Source organism: Physeter macrocephalus, chromosome 4 (genome assembly GCF_002837175.3).
Source record: "Physeter macrocephalus isolate SW-GA chromosome 4, ASM283717v5, whole genome shotgun sequence".
In the NCBI taxonomy this organism is placed as follows: domain Eukaryota; kingdom Metazoa; phylum Chordata; class Mammalia; order Artiodactyla; family Physeteridae; genus Physeter; species Physeter macrocephalus.
The window spans coordinates 95,793,591-95,812,463 of record NC_041217.1 but is presented as its reverse complement, the minus strand read 5'-3'; the positions used below and the strand labels follow the sequence as shown (position 1 = coordinate 95,812,463).

The following is an 18,873-nucleotide window of genomic DNA, read 5'->3' as shown; positions in this document are numbered from 1 at the left end:
GGTCTTAGTTGCAGCTCGCCAGCTCCTTAGCTGTGGAACGCAGACTCCTTAGCTGTGGTATGCGAACTCTGATTCATTGCAGCATGCATGTGAGATCTAGTTCCCTGACCAGGGATTGAACCCAGGCCCCCTGCATTGGGCGTGGAGTCTTTCCACCGCACCACCAGGGAAGTCCCTGAATGCCCTTTAGATAGTGCTTAATTTACTCATTGTCACAGAGTAAAATTTATTTTTAATTTTAGAGATGGGTCTGCTGTGGAAATTGTGGGCCTGAGTAAATCTGCTGTTCGTTGGTTGCTGGAATTATCCCAAAAAAATATTTTTCCTTATCATGAAGTTACAGTAAAAAGACATGGTAAGCTGTTTCTTTTGTTTACAAAGAAACTCCAAATGTACTGTCTGTATTCTTAACCTATGTAATCATCATGTGACTCAATGAACTAGCAGTAGAAAACCCTTAAGATTAAGGGGAAAGACAAACCATTAATTTACTAGTATGAAAAATGTAACAAACCTGATTACTAACCATATTTTTATAGCAACTTTGATCTGAGATATGAAGAGCATCATACTTCTTTTTTTTCCTCAGTATGACTGTGAGCAAGTCAAGTTTTGGTGAACAATTATGAAATCTTTACATCTCTTTTTCTAGAACAGTGCTTTCCAATAGAAATATAATTTAAGTCACATACATATTTAGAATTTTCTAGTACCTACATTTTTAAAAAGTTAAAAGAGACAGGTGAAATTAATTATGATTATATTTTTTTATTAACTCAATATATACCAAATATTATTTCAACATGTAATCAATATGAAATTATTCATGAACTATTTTACATTCTTTTGGGGGGTACTATATCTTTGAAATGCAGTATATATATAAATATATATAAATACAGTATATACTTCTGGCACCTCTCAATTCAGACTAGCCTCCTTTCAAGTGCTCAATAAAGATAATTTTATCAAATGTAAGAGTGATCCAAACAAAGACAAATGATCTGGGATCATTTGTTAGAGTCTAATCCTTTTTTGGTAATACAGTGAAAGATAATTTTTAATTTCTGGGTAGTGTTCTTCAAAAAGCCCTGACAGTTTTAAAAAGTGGATAATTTATTGACTAAATATTACTCTTTAGCTGTAACTAAATGTATGGGTTTCTTTGAATGCCTAAAACTACCAAGTCTTTTGTAATGTTTCAGGAAAAATTGTGAGAGTCTCATATGATGAGTGGAACAGAAAAATACAAGATAACTTTGAAAAGTTATTTTATGTGTCAGAAGACCCTTCCGATGTCAATGAAAAGCATTCTAATCTGGTGCATAAACGTGGCATATACAAAGATAGTTATGGAGCTTCAAGCCCTTGGTGTGACTACCAACTCAGGCCTAATTTTACCATAGCAATGGTTGTGGTAAGTGATTTGTTCTGTTCTTTTCAAATTTCAAAAATGTTATGATAGGGTTTATTTGGTTCTTTATTCCCATTTGTTTCCAAATTCATTGAATTGCTAAAAAGTGCATTGTTTACCAGCTCGTTTTATATGGTCTTTTCTAATGAATAAAGCATTATACATATCACCCTTAACCTATAACATTTGGTGTCAAAAAATAGAAAATAATGGATGATGACTAATGAAGTTCTTCTCCCTAACACACATAGAAAATGGTATTTGTACAGCACGCTGGCCCAAATGGATTAGGTTGCTGCCAGATCCAGCTGCTTCAGTTAGCCCCAGGGCCTACCCAGCTGTCTTGAAAGCAGAGGGCATCTGTATTTCAGCACACCTGTGCCATGACCAGTGCCTCAGCACACTAGTTGGAAACATCTGGACTAATGAACTAATATGGGTAGCTTCAATTCACATTCCGTTTTCTTTGTTGTATTGCACTAATTAGTTCTGTCTAGCCAAGAATTCTAGACTCTCCTTATTTTCTCTATACCTAGTCTAAAACTACAGTAAAATAGAGAAGGTATGTGTTCTTCTATGCCCACCTAGATGTTGCCACTTTGTCAAAAAGAGTATTAAATGTAGTATTATTAATTATAGTAGAATAAAAAATACTAAGGTACATAATGGTAGCTTTGATTCAGTGTGCATTTGATTTCATTTAACATTTAAAATTAATGCAGGGCTTCCCTGGTGGCACAGTGGTTGAGAGTCCACCTGCCAATGCAGGGGACAGGGGTTCGTGCCCCGGTCCAGGAAGATCCCACATGCCGCGGAGTGGCTAGGCCCGTGAGCCATGGCCACTGAGCCTGCGCGTCCAGAGCCTGTGTTCCACAAAGGGAGAGGCCACAACAGTGAGAGGCCCACATACCGCAAAAAATAAATAAATAAATTAATTAATTAAATTAAATGAAATTAATGCAGATTCTTAGTCACCAATGCTTTCTCTCCTTCTCTACATCACAAGTAAATTTACTCATGCTATTGGAGTGCAAATCCTTCTGTATTACATTATGACCCTAAAAGCAAAAAATAAGTTCCAGATGAACTTAAAGGAAGCTACTGTAAATCTTCTAAAGAATGAATTTTTGGGTGTAAATGTGTTCTGCCTTCACTGTAGCTGTGACAGCTTCATTCTGGAGCTAGTATACTTTCTTAAGTGACACAAGGAAACAAGCACCTCAAACAGCTTTCCTAACCTCTAAGGCCAAGATCAGCGCTTCCAAGTCGGCCTGATAGGATTAGGTCTGATTAGGCATCTGCACTTGATTTCTGACCGGCACTGTATTTTTAAAGTTTTCGTTATTTTCCAAGTTTATAGTCTGTTTTCCAAAGTGGGTGGACACTAATTCTTCTGTGATCTTTAAAAGTTTGTATATTTGTTTTTAACACTCATTAGGCCCCTGAGCTCTTTACTACAGAAAAAGCATGGAAAGCTTTGGAGATTGCAGGAAAAAAATTGCTTGGTCCTCTTGGCATGAAAACTTTGGATCCAGAGTAAGTTATAAGTATTAAGAATGTTCATATTATATTTAATATACAATTATATTCAATTGGCATGAAAGCTTTGGATCCCGAGTAAGTTGGAGTATAAGTATTAAGAATGTTGTGGATATTTTATTGCATCAAGCCATAATTTTTTTGCTTATCAATAAAATCTCTAAAATTGCATTCAAACTGAATTTTTAAAAATACATTTTGTATCTTCATTAAACATCAGTGTTCAAAATGCCTTTGGCTTGTCCTATATTCAGTAATCAATGAAAGAATTTTAATTTTATAAACTAATATGTCATGAATATTTTCTAATGCCTACTTTTTCTGACTGTAAAAGTCATACATGATTATCATGAACATTGGAAATATAGATGTATTGTCTCCCCAGAGACAACCTTGATTTTCTAAATTGTTACTCGTAGTAGTTCCTTCCATATTTCTAAATGGTATGTGTTTGCAGCTGTTTCTTGATTCTTTTAAATATTAGACATTATTTGCTTACTGCTTGTGATGACAGATGAGGATTTAACTCTGTCCTTACCTTGCCACAAACCCTTTCCATCCTCTCTAAGTAATTACACCACTATTTTTATTGAAACCAATAAATAATTTTGTTTTTATGATTATGTGTTTAGCTCATTTTGTATTTCTTCTCTTTTTCAATATTTGTTGAGTTTTAATGACCTTTCTGTTTTTCTTCTACTTTTTTGCTTTAAAGCTTGATACCCATCATCAATTTGCTTTCTCTTTCATGTATGAGAGATCCTGATTTTTGTAGTACCCTTACCTTTGTAGATTTTTCCTGACTTATTGTGTACTCATTTCAGTCTTGAGATGCAAAATTTTATATGTGTATACTTATCTGCATTCTGAAGTATTCTCAGTATTTTCAGAGGTGTTAAGAACCACTGGTCAAAAACTAAAACCCACAGTAAAACTTACTCGTTGCAAGTTCTATCTATCTCACTAAAAGAAAAAAAAAGTAATAATTTAATTAAACAAGTGTAGATAACTGTCTTGTATTAAATGTTGCAGTGTTTGTAAGTTTAATTTGTAAGTATGTATAAATTGTGTGCATTTAGTTGCTATTTGTAATCTAATAATGTACCAGTTTTACTTAATTTTAAAATAACTTCATGGAGAAGTTTAAAAACAAACCTTTCCAATATATAATAATTAATAAAACCTTATCTTTAATGTTTACTAATTCACATTATTCTGTGTATATTTTAATTGTTATAAGTATATTAGAGGCCTAGTGAAATAATTAAATTCAACAAATATTTAGTGCCTCCTTGAAGGCAAGATATCTGAATATTTTTTATTTTTTGTATTAGGCAGTAAGCGTTTCTTAATCATTCCCTAACACATTCTCAACTCAGTATATACTAATTTAAGGTTAAATGGATGATGAGCTTTAGTCTAGAGATTGGAAAACAAAATAATTTGATTAGTTCTTACCTTTGCTATTAGGAAATTTTTCTAATGCTTTCTGTGTAATGCCTGATCTTTTTTTAACCTAAATTTCAATTATTTTGCAGTGATATGGTTTACTGTGGAACTTATGACAATGCCTTAGACAACGACAACTACAGTCTTGCTAAAGGTTTCAATTATCACCAAGGACCTGTAAGAATTTAATTTTTCTTCTTTGAGTTTTAAAGTTATTTTTCAAAGAATTTTTGATATCCACAGCTCTTTTTTTTCCTTCACTTTTAAATTATCTTTTTCAGGAGTGGCTGTGGCCTGTTGGGTATTTTCTTCGTGCGAAATTATATTTTTCCAAATTGATGGGTCCCGAGATTACTTCAAAGACTATATTTTTGGTTAAAAATGTTCTTTCTCGACATTATGTTCATCTTGAGAGGTAAGTCATCAGGGCATGTGATTTTCAAAATTAATGTTTAGTCAATTTATTAGCTAGTAAATGGCATTTCCTTAGAATTCATTTCAGTATATTCTATGTGAAATTTGAAAGCTTTACTCTTTAACACAAATTCTATGCAATTTTCACCTTCTTTTAATTATTTTAGGTTGTTATTTAATTTAAAGACTTGATATTGCATGATTTATACATGTGGTGGAATAGTCTTTTGTTTTTAAAATTTAGCTGATATTTTTGGATATGGTTAGCACAGGATAAATACAAAAACTAAAAGTCAGGCTGGGCCTTTTGAGTTAACTGATTTAAAGATATATCAATAAATAATCTTCAGAAATGATTTCATTATAATTAAAATATCATTGTTGGTGTTTTGACTATTTCACACCCATTTGTCACCTCCTTTGTCCTAGTTATTAGCAGATAAATAGTATCAGAGTTATGTGTCTTTATAAGATGATATAACTCAGTCAAAAGGTATCTTAATTTCACAAGTTCTAGATTAAACCTAGATATATGTACATCTTATTGCTCAGAATAATTATGCATAAATATGCATAAACAACATAGTTTTATCTCCTCTATTTTAAGTTTATTTTCATTAGTTTAAGTATAGTCACAGAAACCCTAATCCTTCTAATCCACACTTCTACCTCATCTAGAGATTAAGTCTGAAGTCTGTGTGATGTGAACATTCTTATATTCCATCCTTTACTGCTCCAAGTATTTCTCAATATTTGCATTACTTTTCTCTTTCTTCCTTTTTTTCCACGAGGAGTAAGAGTATCTTGCACTGCAGAGATGATTCTTCTACTTTACCTATAATCACATCCCTCCTACCTGTTCCATGACCTTGTCAAATAGTTATCCTTTCTTGGTATTACACTTGCTCCCTCCTTCCTAAGCTACAGAGATATCTGTCAGCCTATCCTAAAATAAAGTCCCTTCATGCTGTTCCTGCCTCAAGCCTTGTTTTATCATTCTGTTCTCTTTTCAGTACATTTTCTATACAATTAACCTCATTTTGTTTTCTTTTCTGACACCCAGTCAGTCATCACCACATACAATCTGGCTTTTGTTTTGCCCTCACCACTGTGGTGAAGCCACTCAAGAAGATCCTTTCTGGTTCCCAGATCCCATTACTTCCTTTCAGTTCTCTTCTTTGACCTGGCTATAGTATTTGACATTGTTGCTTTCCTCTTTTCACGAAAAACGTTATGCTAGCCACAGCATTAGTTTTCCCTTGTTAACCTAGTAATAGTAACACCTGTAATAATAGCAAATAATATTTATTGAGTACTTACTATCTTCAGATATTGTTCTAAATGCATTCATATAACGTTACTCATTTCATCCAAAAAACTATATAAAATAGCTACTACTATTATTATCATCCTATTATTGTTATTCACATCTCCACTTACTAGCTATGTGGCTGTGGGAAAGTTACTTAACTTCTCTGAGCCTCGGTTTCCTCATCTTAAATGGATGTGCTGGTATTGTTTTGAGGATTAATATATTAGTACATGTAACACGGACAAGATACTAACTCAAGATATGAGCTACTGTCTCCATTTTATAAATTAAGCTTAGAAAGTTAAGTAATTTATACAAAGTCATCAAAGTCTGCTGTCATCCTTATGTCTAATTTGCCATTAATTTCATTCAGTGTATTTTTCATTTCATACATTGTAGTTTTCATCTCTTGAAGTTTGATTTGGGTCTTTTGTATATCTTTCATGTCTCTGCCTAATATTTTGAACATATGGAATACAGTTACAGTAACTATTTTAATGTCTTTGTTTGCTAATTGATTTCTGGGTTGGTTTCACTCATGATATTCTCTTATTATGGTTAATATTATCCTACTCTTTGCCTGTTAGTGTTTTATTGGATGCTAGATGTAAATTTTACTTTCTTGGATGTTGGATTTTTTTCTGTATTTCCATAAATATTCTTGAACTTTAGTTTGGAATGCAGTTAAATTATTTGGAAACAGCCTGATCTTTTCAGGACTTGATTTTAACTTTTTTTGGACCTAACCAGAGCAGAATTTAGTTCAGGACTAATTAGTCTACACTAATGAGTCAAGACTCATCTGAGTTCTCTATCCCATTTCCCTAAAATTACAAAGTTTTCAAATCTACCTCGTGGGAATAAGCACTGTTCCTGACCCTCTCTGAATGGCAGGTACTACTCCATCTAATACTTTTGGGTGGTTCTTTCCGCATCCTTGGTTAGTTTTCTCTTGTGTATTTGCTGATGATTATGCTGCAAATATTTGAGTGGGACCCTTTACATGTCTCCAGAGTTCTCTGTTTGTGCAATTATCTCATCTCTAGTACTCTGACCTGAAAATTCTAGCTGTCTTGGTCTTTCTGGACTCTCAATTCCATCTCTTCAGCTCAAAGAGTCTGCCAGGCTCCACCTGGGTTCCCCTCCCTTTGTCAAATCCTAGAAACTCTCTAAAGACAGGAAGGTATAGTAATCATAGGACTCACTTCAATTTTTTTCTTATTTCTTAGGAATCATTCTTCTTTGTTGCTTAATATTCAGTGTCTTAAAAACTACTGCTTCGTATACTTTTTCCCGTTCTTAGATTGTTTCAGGCAGGAGGGAAATTCTGTTCATGCTTTTCTGTTTCCCGGTAGACAGAGCTAGGAAATATATACAATATATATACATACACATATATTTATATTTCCCTGTAGTTATCTCTATACAGTATACTGAAAACCTGCATTCACACCTGTTTAATTCTAGTGTTTAATTTTCTCCCTTTTCATATTTGTAATTCCCTTTTCCAACAGTGAGTAACCTACTCCCCATACTCTGCTGTCACCACCGCATGGACCCAGCTCACCCTGCTCTAGCTCTGACACCCCATGCTGGGGTGCCACAAGACATAGATGCCCTCTTCACCTTCCTTGGGCCTGACAACCCCATGTAGGCCACTCTTATGCATGGATGCTCTCCTTGCACCACTTGGGCTCTGGACTACCCCCACCCTTGCTGTGAACTCCTTCCTCATACCCCCTAGACTCAAACATTCTACTCAGTGCTACTCCTGCTACTCTTCTCTCCTTCCCTCCTCAACTGTAGTTACTGACCTTCTTGGTCCCACCTAATGACTTGAGGAATGAATTTTTCAGAAAACAAGGGAAAGGGGACTTCTTTATACAAGTATGGGTATCTTCTACATTCTTGTGTTCATATCCAATTATGAGCAGCATTTAATGGTTCTGTAAGTTTGTTTTGTTTCTTAATTTTGGTGCTACATTAGTTTGCTAGGACTGCTGTAATAAAGCACCACAAACTGAGTGGCTTAAACAACAGAAATGTATTGTCTTATGGTTTTGGAAGCCAGAAATCTGAAATCAAGGCATTTGCAGGACCATTTTCTGTCTGAAGGTACGAGGGAAGGATCTCTTTCAGCCCTCTCTCCTAGCTTCTGGTATTTCCTTGGCTTGTACAGCATAATTCCAGTCTTCTCATGGCATTCTCCTTGTGTTCATGTTTGTGTCCAAATTTCCTTATTTTGTAAGGACACCAATCATATTGGATTAGGGACCCACCCTAATCCACCTTAACTAGTTACATATGAAACAACCCTATATCCAAATAAGTTCACATTTTGAGGTACTGAGGGTTAAGACCTCAACATATGAATTTTGAGGGGGACACAATTTAGCCCATTATAGATACTCAGGAACCCAACTTCAGTAATCTGACATTTAACTCTGAAGTAGTTTGAACACTTGAAAATGAATAAGTTTTCTATGTTTTCTATTTCTCTATGACAGTTTTTTGAAATATGGTACCTATTAATTATTATTATTATTATTCATTCTATTTCTCTATGACAGTTTTTTGAAATATGGTACCTGATATTATTATTAATTATTATTCAAAATATTGCCATATTTACCTAATGGAGTCACTTTTTCATTTTTATTATGAAATATTTCATATCTTCAGAAAAGTATATGTAAGTTACAAAGCATAATAATGAAACAAATTTAAAAATGAACCAAAAAAATGAAACATTACAGAATTCTGTATTTTTTAAAATTTTCATTTCATATTTAAGGGATGACATGACATCAAAATGAAGAATAAATTTGATATGCTAATAATGCTGTGTTTTGATAGTGAGATCTGGAACGAGTCATTAACCTTCATACACTTCTCTTACCTCCTCTATAGATAGGAATAGTTATGATACCTACCTTATAGAGTTGCTGTGAGCATTAAATTAGATAATGTATGTAAAGCACTTAGTATTAGAACATAATAAATGCACAATAAATACTAACTGTATTATTATTCAGGAGAATGAGAAATTAGTTTAGAAATTTAGATTGTTTTTAATTGCCATTCTTTTCCTAATAATAATCCAGTGTTTCTTCATTTCATATTCGTTTTATAATTTTGTCAAGATCAAACATAATACAGTCACATAATTACAATTTGAGTCTCATAAACTTACTCCAAAAGAAATAAAATTAGGCCTGAGAGGATGTTTGTATCTATACTTATATATCTGCTTGGGATGGTAGTTTCCTCTTTTTAATACATAAAGGGATTCCTTTATAATTGAAAGTCTTAAATCCAAAAGATTGAGTATCAAAGAATAATTTCAATCTAAATTCTTTATACAGAAGCTTTAGGATATTCTGTTTTATTTTGTAGTAAATGAGTACATATTGTTTTCTAAAAGAGAAGGCAAAATCACCCAGGTGTATTGCCTATTTTGTTAATCCAACAAGATATGTGTTTGATTATATCTCATAAAATGGCTTTTCTTTCTTTAAGATCCCCTTGGAAAGGACTTCCAGAACTGACCAACGAGAATGGCCAATACTGTCCTTTCAGCTGTGAAACACAAGCCTGGTCAATTGCTGCTATTCTTGAAACACTCTATGATTTATAGTTGACTGATACATATGATTGCATTAACTATGCAATCAATTGTATTGTTGAATGCAAGGTAATAATGTAATGTAAATGCTTTATATGCACATGCTAAAGTCATTCTTAAAATCTCATTCATATAATATTGATGCCCGATTAGGTAAGACTGTAAAGCATTGGTTTTTCTTTTTATTTTTCTTTTCTTTTTTTTTTTTAAATAGGATGTTTGTCTTTTGAATTCAGGAAGTATTCTTCAAATGCCTAGAAATCAATAATTTGAAATCCAGAGTTTGAAAAAGAAAAAATCATGTAATCTTCTATTTGTACATAGTGAAAATGAAATATGAGAATGTAATAATGAAAGAAATGGAAAAGTATCTTTAAATGGTGGTATATATTTTCTTCAGTAACAATATATACCAAATAGGCTGTGGTTAATTAATACTTTTACTATAGTATTTCTAGCACCTTCCACACTGCATTCAATAGATACTAAATGAATGCTGAATCATAGAAGTGTCCACCTGCAATATATGTTCATAACTGGAGCACAGATGTTTATAATGTGCTTTTATTTTTTTCACTGATATATTAACATGTTTTTAATATAATGAATTTCAACAGTATATTTAACATAATTTACTTGTGCTAATGATGCATAGGATATATGAAAAAACCACAAAGCATTAGGAATTTATTTTCTAAAAACAGTTTTATAAAATTAGTCTTGAGTGCCAGTGTCCTACTATGAGATGGTTTACCTTTTCATAATGCAAATTGTTGGCCATGTTTATGAGAACTTTAAAGAAAGAAAATACTATATTAGTTTTCTAAAACTTAATAACTATTTTGAGTTTGTGTGTAAAAGTGTATTTTACTGGTTTCCTAGTAACCAAAATGTGTTGACAAGTTTAGCATTGAGAACAATCTTAACATAATGTAGAGATATGAATTCAGTAGTTATCGTGAATTCAATATAATCATTTGAAAAGTTTTTCATGTTATTTTAAGATACCTTAAATCTGGAAAAGTCATAAAGGAAAAAGGCTTTTAACATTTATATGATTTGACATTTTTTAATAGTACTTATTTTCTAGGTGAATTTTTTTTTTTACTGTCTGTTTTTGTCTCAAGAAGGCTCTTAAATTAGATCATTATACTTTCAGTTGAAAGAAAATAGTTGCAAAAATCCATATCATTATTCAGTTGTGTATTTATAGTTAAAATAATGGTGCAATAAGACTTCTCAGCTAGAGGTCACATATCCAACCACCTTAACTCTGAAGAAGGAGTAAAAATAAAGAAGAAAAACAAGTAAGCTAAAACTTCTGGGTAGTAAAAATGCTTCAGATACCAAATGCCCATTCTCGACCCTCCTTTAGTTTTAACTAGCTTCGTTCCTGGTTTCCCAACCTAAAGCAGATTAAATGCTACAGATTTAATGACCGTTGTGATAGTAATCTGACCACTGTCTATAAACACATTGATTTCCAAGTTTCCCTTCTTTATTGCTCAATGTATAACCTTCTCTAACCTGTGCAGTTAAAAAGAATGACCTTCCTTGAGAGGCAGAACCATTAGTCATCAAAGATTCACATAGTTCTATTGTTCTGATTTAACTCCTATATTAAAAGTGGTAAGAAAAGTAACCGAAAACCAACATTAAATACGTTAAATATAAAAGCAAGAAGCAATGGCTGGCTGATGATTAAATGTGATAAATAAGTAAATGAATATATTAACTAATATATTATTTATTTATAATATATTATATATAATATATATATTAACTCTATGTATTCTATATATAATATAATATATTATAAATAAATAATAACAAGTTGACAATTTTAAATACATAACCATATTGGGTTATCTACGGTAGGGCAAATATCCACCTCAGTAAATTTTTAGGATATCGTGTTGCAGTAGAAAATTAAGTGATTCATATTCCTTACTAGGAATATTAATGAAAGAACATTGTTATAATCTGCATGGCCTATTTTAAAGTTTAAGAGGCATGTTACACATTACTTCATCAAAGGTTGTTAAAATAATAGTTTTAGACTTTAGAGGGATAAATGTTGACTAAAAAACATTTAAATAGAATACTTCATTCCTGAGTGATGTTGGACGAGGTACCATTATATTACATATTGAGAATGGTTCTGTGTCTTTGTTCTTAATTAATTCAAATCATTCTTACTTTTTAACTTGAGAAGTTTGCCAGTTTAACCAGTATGCTGTGATAATTTAATATATTTCAAAGATAACTGAGGAAACATGAGACCTGTCATCCTGTCTATGAGCATTATAACCTATGTGAATTACAATGCATTTCTGATATGTCTTCAACTGCTCTATCTAGTAGGCAAATGCATTTTTATGTCTGTGTGGCAAGAAAATAAAAATCTTTTCTAAAGGACTATATTTTGCATTTATTCCATTATTTACCAGTTAACTAATTTGTTGATGCTGACTACTACCATTTATTCAGGGCTTGCTTATTTTGGGTGCTTTATCTTTTTGCAGGATGTGTGGGGACAAAGAGAGGAAGAAGAATTTTAGGCTGTTCGGTAATTTATTTAATTAGCTATGTTGAAATTAGGAGCAAAGTTAACTTTTGATGTACAAATTGATCTGTTAGCAGCTGTACACTCCCCAGGTATTTCTTGAAATCTTTCACACTACTGTGAATTTTTTGTTTACCTTTCTTTCATGAGTATGAGTGAATTTGTCAAACTTGCCAAACTTATTTATATAGATCCTCAATGTGCCAAAATAATAAACTCAAGTAAGTTGCTCAGTTTTGGGTTTTTTTTCCATTTGTATGAGATTTGAATTATTAAGTAATACTGATACTTTGTCATTTTGACACAATTTTTTCCTAATATATATTTCTTAATATATCTGGTATTGGTTGGAGGTTTTTTGTTTAACTTACAAAAGCTTTTCATTTTCCTTTAATCAAATTTTTTAGTGTTTATCTTTGTGAACTCTTCTACCTCTTCAAAATTTAATTGAAATTTTAATTGATCCAATAATTTAATAAACTTTTGTTTCTGTGTTATATTCTGGTTTTATATTTATCTATTTACAGCAGCATACAGTATGAGTTGAGACATTACTTAGCTTTTTTTTCAAAATTGTTATATCCAGATTCATGAATTGAATTTGATTTGTAGTGATTCCTTTTTTAAATTATTGAATTTTTATGTAATAATAGGGTATACTTCTGGGATATACCATTGAAGTTATCTGTGCCTGTTCACTCATTTAACTATTATAATTTTTGTTTTAATATTTGTTAGAGCTTTTCCTCACCGTCTTTCTCTCACTAATCCCTTACTCCTTTTTTAGAATCTTGTTTTATATACCTACCTATTTGTTCTTCTCAAGTACTTTTCCATGTCCAAAAAGTATTCTCTTACCATTTTTCCTAAACTTATACTTAACACTGTAAGGTAATTTGATAGGAATTGACATTTACAGTATTTAATCTTCTAAGAACATAGAGTGTCTGCATTTATTCAATTTTTATTTTTTTAGATTGCTGAAATTCTTCCTAATGTTTGTTTTGCCAGTTAGAATAAAAAACTCAGATTTAACAAACATTTATGAGCCCCTACCATATAACAGGCAATTTTATATTGGAAGTATTATACCCATTTTATGTATGAGAACATTACTATAGCATCTTGCCCTAAGTCACACAACTGATAAATTACTGAACCAAAACTCAACCCCTGATCTTCCTACCACAAATCCTTTTTCAAAGATCCTCAAGACTGAAGTCTTCTGTGCTCACCTTCATGCTTCTTGCCACCATCCATCCACAGGTCGAGCTGTGGCTATTATTAGTTGCCCACATGATTATGGAAATCCTTAGATGCTATTCTGCTTGGGTCTAGATATACTCCCTTATTATCCTGGTCAGATAATACATTTGACTCCCTGGTCAAAATGTATCTGCAGCAGTCTGCCTTGATAGGATAAGTGGTATATTACTGGCTCAATATTCAGACTCAAAATGCATGAGTTAGGTTACACAACTTGGATAAATTTGCAAATATAAGTGTCTTATCAAAGTGAGACAGAAAATTCAAAGGCAGTAGGGAACATATTGGTCCATGAGAATTTTGGTCAAAGGAAGCAAGTTATATCTATAGAAGTTTACTAACAAATATGGCACTTAATTAGGCAAACACTCAATGTTAATATATTTATTGTAACTGATATATTTTGAAAGCACAAAACTGAGCGCTAAACATCTTTTCTTATAATCATAACATAAGGAAGTGCTCCAAAGATAATTCATCTTGACTCCCACATCACACTCAATGAATCGCAGGCTTCACTTTTACCTGCCTGGGCTCTCATCTATTCCCCGCTTTGTATTTGCATTCTTGTCTTGTCCTTAAACAAACATAATGATTGCTTAATTGATCACAACTTACACCATCCCTCATAGAACTGAGGAAAACCTTTCTTGAACACTGCTTATATCCCACCACTGATCAGATGACGTTTGGGATGCTCTATAATTTGGCCCCAATCTCATTCCAGTTTTGTTACAATAACTTTTTGCTCTTTCCAGAGCTGATTACTTGCCACTCTGAGTCTTTGTTTTTTCAACTGTAAAAACAAGAATGATGGTAATACCCACCTTGCAGGGCAGTAAGAATTCATGAAAGCAACCCATAGTACGTTAAGATTAAGTTTGACTGCATGTAATAGAGCCCATATCAGTGGTCTCTATGAGACAGAAGTCCGGAAGTGTGCAATCCAGGGCTGATATGCTGGTTCTGTGGTCATCAGGAACAAAGGCTAGCATCTAATGACAAAAAATATTCTATAATTTCTTAGATACAATTTTCTTAATGTGAATTCATTGTCTCCTAGGTGTTGTGAACAAATGTACAATAACCTATTCACTTATTTTGATCAGTGGTTTCTCCAAATTCTTTTTCTTCTTGACTTCCCAAAGCCTTACCTTGAGGAAAAAAGAATTCAAGGTTTACATCTTTCAAATTGGTTGTAAATTTTATGGCTTGGTTAAAATAAGAACTAATTTTATAATTCATAATTTTATATTTACATTTTTTAATTCATAATTTTATACTTACATTAAAGTTTAAAGAAGCAAAATAGCTATTATTGAAGTCTCTACTAATAAGGCAAGATGGAATTTTGTACAAATATTTGTTGTTTTCGGTTTGGGTGGTTCTCATCACTGGTTAAAGGGGAAAAAAATGTATTTCAGCAGAAAAATAAATGAAATGGTTTGGAATAATTACCTAGAATGCAATTGTTTAATAGACTTAGAATTCCCTTGTTTCTGAGTGTCTTTAGAAAGCATAAGCTTTTTTATTTAAAGCAACTTCAAAGCACTAACTCTAAGACCTAGAGTAGCTTTCTATTAGAGCTTCACATAACTTACTGGAATTCAGCTCTGCTTACTTGGAAGTAAACAAATATGTTACTTTGAATGAAGGGGATCTTCATTTCTGTGTGTTTCTCGTAATGTGATTGTTCCATTGGGTCAATGGATTCTAGTGTTTAAAAGATGTCATGTGATTCCAGTGTTTAAGAGATGCCATTTTCCACAAAACATAGTTCCCTAAACCAGTGATTCCCAATCTTTTATATATTGTGGAATATGTAGAAAAAGCTATTTAAACAGCATTTTGGTAAACGAAAGGAGGATGCTTCTGGCTACTGACAACTAGTCAGAGATGTTTGGCCTGTGCGGCTAAAGAAAACTATCTCATCACTCTTGGAACCTTTTTACCATGGGGCCCCACACTGGTTGGAAAGCTGCTCTCAACACAGCGGCTACTTTACCTTATGCCCAACCTAAGGAAGAGCAAAGCATTTATAATTAAAGGGGTAATGGTTTGTTGGGCTTGTTAAAGACATGGCTTATCAGTTTTCAGTCTAGAAACATCTTAAGGAATGTTCAAGTACAAGTGGTTTCCTAGAGAAAAATTATTTTGAAATATGTTGTCCATATAAAAAGTATATAACATATGTGCACCTTTAAAGAAGATTAATTAAATGAATAACCATGAACCCGACACAGAATTGAAAACTGAAACAAATTTCCTGTCCCCAATTTAAACAATACTGAGACCAAGCAAAGATAATAGCAGCGTATTCCAGGAATTCTGCTCTAGGAAGATAAGACTGTAAAATAACTAAAACAGCCTGCACAGCAGTATTTTTCTGATGAGATTTGCAGCAAGATTTGCTTCATAGGTCCTTGGGAATGGAGCAAGCTTTATGGGAGTCAAACACCTTCCAAATTCATCAAACCATCCAACAGGCCTGTGAGAGCCACAGCATCAAACTCAAGACAACTAGTCAAGCTACTGTCTTTACAGAAGTAAGCAGGATGATGGAAAGGCCACATTCTGTGTGTTAGAGCAGGGGTCCCCAACCTACAGGCCACGGACCAGTACCGGTCTGTGGCCTGTTAGGAACCAGGCCGCACAGCAGAAGGTGAGCGGCAGACGAGCAAGTGAAGCTTCATCTGTATTTATAGCCACTCCCCATCACTCTCATTACCGCCTGAGCTCCGCCTCCTGTCAGATCAGCTGCGGCATTAGATTCTCATAGGAGCACAAACCCTACTGTGAGCTGCACATGCAAGGGATCTAGGTTGCGTGCTCCTTATAAGGATCTAATGCCTGATGATCTGAGGTGGAGCTGAGGCGGTGATGCTAGTGCTGGGGAGCGGCTGCAAATACAGATTATCATTAGCAGAGAGGTTTGACTGCACAGAGACCATAATAAATCAATTGCTTGCAGACTCATTCAAAACCCTATCAGTAAGTGGCAAGTGAAAACAAGCTCAGGACTCCCACTGATTCTGCATTATGGTGAGTTTTATAATTATTTCATTATATATTACAATGTAATAGTAATAGAAATAAAGTGCACAATAAATGTAATGAGCTTGAATCATCCCAAAACCACGCCCCACAACCCCGTCCGTGGAAAAATTGTCTTCCACAAAACCGGTCCCTGGTGCCAAAAAGGTTGAGGACTGCTGTGCTAGAGAATGCTCCCCAATTTAACATCATCTTTGAAATTACAAAAATTGTTCTTAGGTGCTACATTTTATTGAAATTTAACTCGAAAATGTATTTACCAGATGGTTGTCATAATTCCTTTCCTATCCAGTCAGGTAGTTCAAGAATATTTTGTATGAGGGACTTCCCTCGTGGTCCAGTGGCTAAGACTCTGCACTCCCAATGCAGGGGGGCCGGGTTCGGTTCCTGGTCAGGGAACTAGATCCCACGTGCTGCAACTAAAGATCCTGCACGCAGCAACAAAGATCCCACGTGCCACAACTAAGACCTGACACAGCCAAATAAATAAATATTTTTAAATATATATATTTTGTATAACCTACTGTTTTAAAACTTGGATAACAAGTTTTTCCCTCTTCTTTTTTTTTCTTCCAGCTTTATTTTATATTTGACTCTTTTCTGTCTTTTGTAATCCTGTTGAAATGGTCATATATATATATTTTAGAAATAAAAACGTTGTCCTATTTAGGAATAGCTGAACAGTTTTTTTAAAACCCTACTCTCCTTTTATCTCACCTTCCTCTTTTTTGTTGTTTCCCTTATTCCCTTTTCCTCTTTCTTTCTTTCCCTTTTTTCCCCTCTCCTATTTTATTTTATTCCTTGAAAGTACCTTATTCTTACCATAGGAACTATAAGCATTGCATGGCCTCATAGAAGTATTCGCAGATAAAAAACTGCACAGCTTTGAGTTCAATACCTACAAAATCTAAAACTCCTTGGACTAAACTTTGAAAATAATTGTTCCAGTGACAAAGCAACCAGATTATTTGGTTCAATATCTTTGCTTTTGCAAGAACTCTGAGTGATTTTGACTAAGTTCCATCAATACTGTAATTCTCAGATTTTATACTAGAAATTTTATTTGTGTGAAGCAATTTCATTTTCTAATAATCTTTTAATATTCCCATTGTCCCTATAGGAAAAAAAAAAACCTTCAGCCCAAAACATTCTAAAACAGCTTAAGTAGTCACAATTATGTCAGGTAAATATGTCAACTATTTATTTCAATCATTAAAGCCTGTGTATTCTGATCCTAAGTTATTGAACCAAAATGATTTTTGGTGTTCCAACTATACATATTTCAAGGCTTGTTACAATTGTGGGTTTTAACAGTTTTCTCTAAACTTTCATACCATAGATACAGGAAAATTATCCCATGGTACTATATATAATACAATCTTCATTATCATTAAATAAAGTCAGGCTATACCAGTAAAGATACCTGGAATAGATGTTTTACCCTTGGTAGTTTATTTCACTCCATATCTCCTCTTCGGGTTGTAATAATTCCCGCAGTAAGAAGAGGGTGGGGGTGAGTAAAATGGGTGAAAGCAGTCAAAAGGTACAAACTTCCGGTTTTAAAATAGCAAAGTCATGGGCATATAATGTACAGCATGGCAACTATAGTTAGGAATACTGTACTACATACCTGAAAGTTGCTAAGAGAATAGATCTTAAAAGTTCTCATCACAAGAAAAAAAAATTTGTTAACTATAGTGACGAATGTTACCTAGTCTTGTTGTGGTGGTCATTTCACAATATATACAAATATCGAATCATGTTGTACATCTGAAACGAATATAATGTTATATGTCAATTATATCTCAATTTAAAATTCTCAACAATAAAAAAATTATTATATGGTGGGGAGAGGGAGAGAGATGACTGTTCTTCTCAGAAGAACCTTCAAAAAAGGGAAAAGTCAGTCAAGAGCCAGATGTGATTACAGAACAGTTTGATTACAAATGGGAAATTAAAAATCCCGAAGGCAATAACCAAATAGTTCAAAGGTAATCAATAAAGTCAAAACCTGATTAAAAAAAAATTAGTCAATAAGAGCAGAAACAAACACCCTAGAAGCTGTTCAAAAAAAAAAAAAATAGAGTCAGGAAATCCAAACTTAAATTCTCAAGTTGAATCTTGAGCTGGATTAGTCCTATTTAATTATGTGATGTTTAAAAGTTAAAAGATATCTGAATCTGGGCTTCCCTGGTGGCGCAGTGGTTGAGAGTCCGCCTGCTGATGCAGGGGAC

General features: G+C 33.3%; 1 protein-coding gene across 1 annotated transcript in view; it reads left to right on the top strand.

Annotated features, from left to right (window-relative positions):
* The window catches only part of AGL (amylo-alpha-1,6-glucosidase and 4-alpha-glucanotransferase), a 77,345-nt gene extending 65,174 nt beyond the window's left edge, over positions 1–12,171 (top strand). Inside the window, 6 exon segments of the mRNA XM_028489087.2 lie at positions 243–355; positions 1,206–1,417; positions 2,853–2,950; positions 4,492–4,579; positions 4,684–4,817; positions 9,648–12,171. Of these exon segments, the coding sequence (XP_028344888.1) occupies positions 243–355; positions 1,206–1,417; positions 2,853–2,950; positions 4,492–4,579; positions 4,684–4,817; positions 9,648–9,765 (763 nt within the window). The 3' untranslated portion in view covers positions 9,766–12,171.
* The last annotated feature ends 6,702 nt before the right edge of the window (positions 12,172–18,873 follow it).